The 9456-nt window shown below is 40.8% G+C and overlaps 2 protein-coding genes across 2 annotated transcripts in view; one reads left to right on the forward strand and one right to left on the reverse strand.

Moving 5' to 3' along the window:
- The first annotated feature begins 2396 nt into the window (after nucleotides 1-2396).
- tmem229a (transmembrane protein 229A) lies at nucleotides 2397-5860 on the forward strand. The gene has a single exon (XM_010783304.1). It carries the CDS (start codon nucleotides 2498-2500, stop codon nucleotides 3566-3568), a length of 1071 nt encoding a protein of 356 aa, XP_010781606.1. The 5' UTR covers nucleotides 2397-2497; the 3' UTR covers nucleotides 3569-5860.
- A 1066-nt stretch (nucleotides 5861-6926) lies between these two features.
- LOC104955909 (hyaluronidase PH-20) overlaps nucleotides 6927-9456 on the reverse strand; it is a 7035-nt gene continuing 4505 nt past the window's right edge. The window contains exons 5-6 of the mRNA XM_010783305.1: nucleotides 9053-9142; nucleotides 6927-8089 (exon numbers count right to left, since the gene is read on the reverse strand). Coding sequence (XP_010781607.1) covers nucleotides 7652-8089; nucleotides 9053-9142 — 528 coding nt within the window. The 3' untranslated portion in view covers nucleotides 6927-7651. The remainder of the gene's footprint in view (nucleotides 8090-9052; nucleotides 9143-9456) is intronic.

Consider the following 9456-nt stretch of genomic DNA (forward strand, 5'->3'; position numbering starts at 1 on the left):
AAACAAGAAACCCCCTAGTCTGAACCCAAGTTAGAGCTTAACCGTTAAGATACATTGTAAGAAGAACTTGTACTTATTATTTACAGCTTATAACAACAATGCATCAATAGAAAGATTGTAACAGGAAACCCATTAGGGAAGTGGTTGGAGACATTGTGGCAGGGCTGCATGTCCTCCATTAATTCATCAACAACCAAATCTTCTTCACTTTGCTACTGTTGGAAAAATATCACTCGTCACCGGCTTGAGCTTCAATAATCAGGATCCATGTATTTATTATCTAGCAAGAATGGAAGTAGTCATCACATAGAGAACATTTGGTACAACTAGTTCCTGGACAGTGTCCTTCACATGCTGGTATCCAAGAGAGGGAGCTACACAGTCACAAGATGGAGGAATAGAAAGCAGTATTCAATGTTTACTTCAGATTAGAGTATATTCGGTATGTTCCCAATAATTAACATACACTTACATAAAAGGCCATCCATCTATTTCATCTTTTATCACGCAGGATAGTCTATACTACCTCTTGTAACAGTGAACATCCTGATGAGTTGATGGATTAATGAAGGCCTGCTGCATTAACAAATGGCTCTTCTGATGGCCCGTATTGTTCTGATATCACAGCAGAGTGTTCTGATGTAATTATAATTAGTGAGTCGTAATTAAACAGCGTCAGGATGTCGCAGGGGAACTTGAGTTTTATTAATAACCCTGTCAGAGCCTCACTGTCCCATCTCCGCCACACAAATACAGCTGCACCACCTCCTCCATCATTTACCCTCCTGTGCTGCCTTCAGGGACTGTTGGAAATTTGGAAACATTGTTTGTGTGATGCAAAAAACACACAGCACAAACTGACTGTGATGACCTCAGCACATTGAAACGTGTATGCACATATCGAACTTTTTTTCTATTGGCACACCTTTAGTCAACTTCTAAATATGTTTGCCTTGAGGCATTTTACATTTTCTATTTTATTCACTATAGCTGCCACGTTGTTTATTTATTTTGACAATAATAGTTTGCCATTTTGTTTTGAATGACGACATATGATTATTGGTGGGTGAAGTATTCAGATCTTGTACTTGAGTAAAAGTAGAAGTACCAGAGTGTAAGAATACTCTGTTACAAGTAAAATACCTGCAATCAAGTAAAAGTAGAAAAGTATTCTCATCAAAATATAGTGAAAGTAGCGACAGTAAAAAGTAGTCATTGTGCAGATTGGTCCATTTCAGAATAATATGATATGTTTTATAATGATTGATCATGAAAGTGTTCTCAAAGCTGGTAAAGGTGCAGCTAGATTGAATGACTTTGTATACTGCAGGGTAGCTTGTGAATTTACTCCAGGTGGAACTAAAGTCTGATTTAAGACTTGATTCTATTTCACATCATTCATCCAGATCTGTAAAGTAATTCAGAGTACACCATACCTCTGAATTGTAGTTAGGTAGAAGTACAAAGTAGCAAAGAATTGAAATACTCAAGTCCCTCAAAATTGTACTGCAGTATAATACTTGAGTAAATGTACTTAGTTACTTTCCACCACTGCGTATAACTTATGAATAGACATCATTAGTCAAGGTTTCACTCTTGCGTACAGATCAACGGTTGGTGTACTTGCAAAAGTGTGGCAGTGTGCCCATAAAGGAGGGGAGGAGGAGACTGGCTGTAAACAATACATGAATCACCCAGTGTCACGTGTGAGGAGACAGTTTGTTCTTGTCAGTGGTGTAAACAAGATTTACTCAAGTACTGTACATAGGTACAATATTGAGGTATTTGTACTTACTTGAGTCTTTTTGATTGATTGCTACTGTGTACTTCTACTACACTAAATATCAGAGGTAGTTAGTGCAATTTTACTCCACTACATTTATTTAATAACTTTAGTTACTTTGCAGATATAGATTAATGATGTGAAAAATAATCTTCGCTTAAATGAGACTTTAGTTTACTTGAGTAAATTCACAAGCTACTAACCCTGCAGTATACAAAGTCAATAAAACTAGCTGCACCTTGTACTTTTCCAGAGTATTCCTACACTCTGGTGCTTTTACTTACATATAGGATCTGAGTACTTGACCCACTTCTAGTCATATGTCGTTATTCAAAACAAAAGCATTAGCAAACTATCATGGTCAACATAAATAAACAATGTGGCAGACAGCTGGTAAAAAAAATGGAAAATTAAAACGCCTCAAGGCAAACGTCTTTGAACTAAATGTAAGATACTTAATGTGTACAGATAGAAACAAAGTTAGATGTTTGCAGGTTTACACGTTACTGTGAGAAACACTGACTGAAATTTGAACCAAACGTTTGTTGTCCAGTTGCTCTCTCAAGCTGGTGTTTACAAAAAAACGTGTTTTTCCACGAGGTACGTGAACGTAGCCATGCGGTGCAGGAGATGCTTGCAGCCGCAGCTCTGCAGCGGAACACAGACAACAATGTGTGGAAGGAAGCTGAACCTCTGAACAACAAGTGACTGATCATGGCCAGAGACGGTGCTCGGTGCCGAGCAACAGACCCTGATCCCGGTTGCCTGACACCGGTAAAGATGCCCTGCAGACAGAAACCATCCGGAGGGGCAGGGGACGCGGAGGGGTCTCTGCGGGAGCTGCCTCGATGGATGCGGCTTTACTTCTACGGGATGCACGGCGTGACTCTGGATGTCCTGCTCTCGTCGCTGCAGGGGTTTTTAAACCACAGAGACCCCAAACTGGTGGGCTTCTCCTCCCCGTATCTGTGCGTCATGCATTCACTGACCCACTTCGCGCTGGAGAAGATCTTCTCACAGAAGAGGTGTTTCCGAGATCGGCCTGTGGTCTTCCATCTGGTTTTCTACCCCTCCATCTACATCGGGCTGCAGATCCTCATCGGGAACATCAACACCCTGACGGAGCAGGTGAGGGTGGTGTCCGGCACGCAGCTGGTGGTGCATTACATCCTGGCTCTGTATTTTGGACTGGTGTTCCACAGAGGGCTGTCAAAACTGAGGTTGCACACCCCCTGCACCCCAGACCCTGCATGCAAACCCAGCCTGGTGGACAGAGGTCATGATCCCCTTCAAGGTCTGCCAGGCGTTGTGCGTTTCCTGTTCTTTGGGATGCACGGCTTTCTGGATGAGGTGGTCTTCACCTCTGTTTTTAACCTGGTGGAGAAGTCTGACCGGACCCTGAGTGGCCACACGTCCCTGTGGTCCTTCCTGATGTACGGCAGCTGCAGCTTCCTGGTGGAGAAGCTCTACTTCCACCTGCACTTCAGGAGAGGCTGGGGCCCTTGGCGGAGGCTCCCCTTCTACGTCTGCTTCATCTACGCCTGGGAGTTCTCCTGGGGCCTGGTCCTCCGGCAGTTCGGAGCCTGCTCCTGGGACTACTCCCACTACCCCTACAACTTCATGGGCCTCATCACGCTGCTGTACCTGCCGGGCTGGGTTGGCATCAGCCTGTATCAGGACGTGCTCTCCAACGCCCTGCTGAGGGTCAAGTGCACCACAGATGTGACCGGTCTGAGCGAGGGCAATGGAGAGGTCAACGGTCAACTAGAGAAAAAAATACTGTAAATGTGTATTTTTTTATGTTTAACTCAAGGGAAAGTCTTGCAGACATTGGACTAACAGAGATTAATAAAGAAAATAGGGACATAGGCTTCAATATTATTCGATATGTCTGGATCCAAAACACAGGTCAAACACAACTAACCCTGAACTGCTCACCTATCTGTTTACATTCAGATGACCTACTGCCATTTTTATCTGTCCGATGTAGAATATAGTTGTAATATTAATATTTTAACAGTTTTCAGGACTTTGGTAGTGTGACTTTTCAGTGACAGACTTGCCATCTTATACATAACATGCATTATGGCAGGTCTAGTTTGATATGTCATTTTTACATTAGCATGCTTTAACTGGTTTTTATATCTGCATGCTAAAAGTAGAAACTAAAATAACATCAGGAAGGTTTACAAATTAAGACATTAGAAAAGCCGTAAGACTCATAAACAACACAATTTGTTTTTAAATGTTAATCTCTTTTTCCTTTTTAATCTAATACCTTTTTTCACTCATCATATGACCCTGGATTGCATGGCAACTATGAGAGTATATGAACCCAGCAGGCCTAATATATGTAGCATGGATACCTGTAGCTAGGATAAGAGGAGCGATGAAGTGAGATTTTAGTGTGAATCTTTTATAAACTAAACGTTACTCTGCTGCAGTGCCTTCCTGTGCAAACGGACTCAAACAAACAAGGCTTGGTGTCCATGAGGCTCCACGTTTTTATATAAAAAGCACCGCAAAATTGTTACTTTAGAAATATTCTAACCTCTAGCATTAATGAGGGTACATTTGTTCCGTTATCAAAACACACCAACATAATGCACATTTAACTACAGCTGTTCTATATTCAACACAAACAAATGCATATTCAATCTAAATTCTTTGTCAGTGTAACATGAACTAAGTGTAGTGCAGACACATTTTAAATCATGAAGTACTTTTTTTTGCTGGTTAAATATTCCTTAAATAAAGCATATTCTGACCTCCACATATGCTTTACAGTGGCTTTATGCCTTAATAAACTATAATCAGTACCTTGCACTGTGACTAAACAAAATGTGGTAAATCTTAGCAAACATGTCTACTCTATACAACTCCCTTTGTTGGGTAAGTAAACATTATTTGGAGTTTGCATAGCGAGCACCTGAACCTGTTTTAATCAGATTTGTATTAGTCATTTAGAAAGACACTCCTTGATCAGTTTCCACTTTTTTGTTACCATTTTCTAAAAGTTTAGATATAAGCTCTTGATTTGCCAGATGCAAAATATTGGAATTGATTTTAAATTAATCTGCTAGGGTTAGATATTTGTATGGGGTTCAGTAACCCTTGTAAAATAAGGTAATGGAGTTTGTTTATTAAATAATCAAATTGCATTTTGTATGCAAATAATTGGAAGGGGTAATTGGTAAACCATACACTTTACTTTATTAATAAAAAGGTGTAAACATGTTTAAAAGTCAGAAATGATAGAAAAAGCACTGAAGGTTAACAGCATTTCAATCAGGAGACACTGTTTTGATGTAAGAATACATATTTATTGCCAGGAATACACAAATCAATGTAGCTGTTTTGGCGATTAGGCCCCGTAGTGCAGGAGTATCATTCGGGAGGGGAAAACTCCGATCCGATGAACGCCCCCCCGGGTAGACACTGGTGGATAGTTGGGTTCGGTCTGAAGGGGAGGGGCTTAGCTTGACCCTGGATTCGGAGGGACAGGAGGTGAAAAGGGGTGGAGGAGGGTTGCATTGACTCACCTGAAATGACAGTTATGACAGACAGTCATTTCAGGTGACTCAACCATAGACTGTATATGGACTCAACGCAACCCTCCTCCACCCCTGAATGACTGACAGAGGGGGGAGAGCAAATTTAAAAGGGTTAGCGGAGCGCTATGATAGGCTTGTGAGAATAGAGTGAAGTGATTGGTTAAGCTGCGAGTGACGCCCCCGATCACTTATTCAGGACAGGAGAGAGAGTAGTAACGTAGCATGAATGAGTAAAGAAAGTCTTCCTGGTTGAACTTGCGCTGTGCTCCATTAGTTTGGCATTATAGTTTTTTTGTCCAACCTGGCAGCTATAGAGGTCCTTAAACATATGCGTTCACTAAACCAGAGTGAAGGACTTTGTAAATCTTTAAGATTTTCATGGCTAACGGATTTTAATTATGTTTTACTTTGTGCTGTGTCACCCACCAATTTAAAAGAAAGACCGCAATGTTTTTAGAAGAGTTGCCTCGCAATGGCAGGTATTGTACGACTTTACTACTGAAATAAATACAAATAAAAATTCCTTTTGCACGACTGGCATTCATTCATTCCTTTACTGTAATGTTAGCAAATAGCATTTACGTTATTCAACAGGGGTTGTAGCCCTTTTTGAACAGTCACTTTCAGAGGCAAGCAACCTCATTTTGAACATATTTGAGGTCAGGCAGGAAACAAGTACACAAACAACATGAGGTAATGTTGGCCTACGCCTGTAGAACACACAAGTCATTTCCTGGTACACGCAAAAAGGGCTTTGTGTTATTTTTCACTACTGCTTCCTTGTTAAGATATGAAAATGAACAAATACAGTAAGAAACCAAGACAGTTCAACAAAAAGGGATGTTTTTCTGATGACCCACTGTTGCATTACACAAAGCCTGCAGTGGTTAAAATATGTTTGCTTTACCAATTATGTATCAACCTCTCATCTCTTTCTCAAAACCACCTTGGAGGTTATCTTTTAACACAAGCAAACAAGTGAACCCAGACTCCCAGAGGACACCATCAACACACCAATGACATACAGTATCTGTTGACAACCCCACAATGGGGATATACAAAAACACTCATTAGCGTTCTAAATCAGAAGTATAGGACTGCTGTGTAAAAGGGTTAAAACACATGTTTACTTTAATTTAGCAGCTTCACAATTTGCCACACCTTCATTAATACAGCGTCTGAAAAATGTACCCTGTCATAGCTAATATGTGGGATGTAAAAGAGGCCTCCTTAGTGATAAACGTAGCTAACAATTCCCTGCTGCCTTTCTTTTAATATGTTCTATGTTTGGCTTTTACAGCACATTTACCATATTTGTGAATGTGTGTTTTCATAACCATGTTTTTAATAGCAGATCACAGCTATTTCAGAAAGAAATCCATGATAAACACACTGTGAACCAGCTGACCAAAGACAAAACAAAGTTAGCTCGGCTATTAGCTGGTCCAAAACAAGCAAATAAGCTAGTTATTTATTTCTCTCAGGGGTTGGAGACTTAAAAAATTGTGAAATTAGATCAAAGCACTACTTACATTCACCCAATGTTTCCAACTGAATGTTAATGTCGCTCAGCATTAGCAGCATCGGAAAGTAGGTAGCTGCTTGCTAACAACAACAGCCAAAACAGCCTGCCAGGATGCTAAAGGTTTAACTAGCTTCTTGTTGAGTTCTTATAAAAAGGCCTAAAAATCTATTAATGTGACTTTAAAGGCCTTGAAAACATCACTTTTCTGACTAGACCTCACAGGTTGAAGTTTGGTCTGGAAAGCTGCACATTTTCTTGATAAGTTACACCTGTTCTTTATTAACCCTAACCCCTAACCCTGCTTTAATAAGGTAATATAAGTGAAAACACCTGTGCAAGGAGTGAGCTAAATCATCTTTTTATGCTAACAACAGCAACACCTTTACCATGAATGTATCCCAATGAACCCCCAATAACTTTTCATTCTCTCAGTCATCACACTCTCTGACCTTCAAGCTCATCGCAGAACCAACAACTTTGTAATTATTTACATATACAGTCAAATCAAATGCAAATACCAAGCAGAGCTGAATACTATTGTTGCAGCTTCTCACTTTATGCTGCATAGTTTTTGTTTGTAGGTTGGAGATTTGGCAATACTGTGCTCTTTGGCAAGACTATGGCACATGTAACATTATGTCAGTGGTCATAATATGAGGGCAAGATGAGGTCAGTACCATAAAAATAACTGATGATGTGACCAGCACTGGATTATGAGAAAACCAGGTCATTTCCAGGTCTGAATGTTTGGTTAAAGAAGTGTGAAAGAACATCAGGTACAACAACAAGCTAAACTTTGAGATTCGTTTGAACATTGTACTTGGTAAAACCGGCTTGTTTTGTGTCCTCCAACATAGCTTTATTCAGAGTGTGAAATTTCTGGTACAGTCCTTGCTTCACACTAAATTTCAGAGCCTTGGCTAGCTCTCTGTTAGTCCTGGGAGAACAGCTCAGTCCTGTGTAGCACTGGCAGCTAAACCCCCTGCTGAAAGCCTTTAAGTCTGAGAGGGAAGGTCTCCCAAGGACAAGGAAGCGCTTCTGAACATGCAAGATCCTGAAATTCTCGGGGTTTAGATGGAGGTAGTGATTTGAGTTGTAGTTCTTTCGGAGACAGCGGCCATTCCCTCGGCACAGGAAGTTGCTGCAGAGCTGGGCGGCTACGGTGACATTGGTGATGTAAGGGTTGAGGGTGGAAGTGAGGTAGGAGGAGAGGGCGGCACAAGACGTCTGCGGAGAAAAGGAACAAGAGAGGAAGAAGGAAAATCTATGAATGATAAGGTTAGTGTTGCAAAATGGGTCAAACAAACAGTTTCTCTCTCGAGTGAAATTAAAAGTCAAGGCTTGTTTAAAGTTAGGTCCAGAACTTAAATAACGTGTTTAAGCCAAATCATGATCTTTTACAAGTAGTTTTGTTGCATTTTTGTTTTTAGTTCACATAACTAACCACATGTTCAAGACCGTAATCCAGATAATAGGTTTATCGCTAATAATAATTGAAAATGTGTCACATGTCGTGTGCCATGAGTTGACACAGCAGATGCCAAACCAATTCTGAATATCTCTACCCCAGACCCATGTGTTTAGCTAGTTCTAAGAGAATAATCAACATTGTGCATAACAACCATAACACCTCTATCAGCTGACGCCAACAGGCAGGAACAGGAAGACAAAACACTGAGAGCACAGCCTGTGCTCATAAGGGCAGTACAAACTGATAAACTGGATCAACACACTTGAAACGGAAGCTTCTAATCTATGTCATAAAAACAGCTGTTGCCAATTGCATTTCCATTTTTTTTAAATCACAAAGAGGTGTTAATATGTGGAGATTATCCTGCTGAAGAAAACATGCTATATGCCAAAATCCAATGGGAAAATCGGATTGCTTTTTGACGAGGGACCCCTTGTAATGCTAACTTCTGGGTCGACCTACAAAAACACATCACCGCTGCACCGCTCTATAGTGAAAGAGAGTTTAAACATCCAGTGAGAGTCACTTTCATCGAGCTAATCCTGGTTTCCCTGCCTTGGATGAACTAACACGTCACGCTGCCAACCAACACCATCCATCAGTCAGTCACAGAGACTCCTCTATCATCTGATTGAACCCATTGGGTCTCCTCTCACAACCTCCCATCAGTTCATGTTCATGTCTTTCAGCAGTCAGTGGGGGGTGCAGGGTGATGTTACCTGGTCATCGTAGTCAGCGCTGGCCCCCCACAGCACGGCACCGGACACCCCCACTGCTGCACTCTCCCCAAGGGTGCTGACCAAGTCTGCCTGCACACAGATGGTTAAATATATGCATTGTTTTATTTGTATATACACATAAATTGCTGCATGCATTCACAAATTAGACAATTATACATGCATGCATATTGTGTTGTTTATTTATGGTTGTTGTGATTAAACATGTTTGTCTTATTTGGAGTTGATTTTTTACTGTATTTTGTCTTTATTTCCACCTTGTGTGAGTCCTGTTTTGAACTCTGACCCTGTTGCTGCTATAAACGCCTGAATTTCCCCAAGGGGATCAATAAAGTTCCATCTTAACTGATCTTATCTTAAATGTGTTTGCCACGATGCTGTCAATA

The sequence above is a fragment of the Notothenia coriiceps genome, unplaced genomic scaffold (genome assembly GCF_000735185.1).
Source record: "Notothenia coriiceps isolate Sejong01 unplaced genomic scaffold, NC01 NC01_scaffold00025021, whole genome shotgun sequence".
Lineage (NCBI taxonomy): Eukaryota > Metazoa > Chordata > Actinopteri > Perciformes > Nototheniidae > Notothenia > Notothenia coriiceps.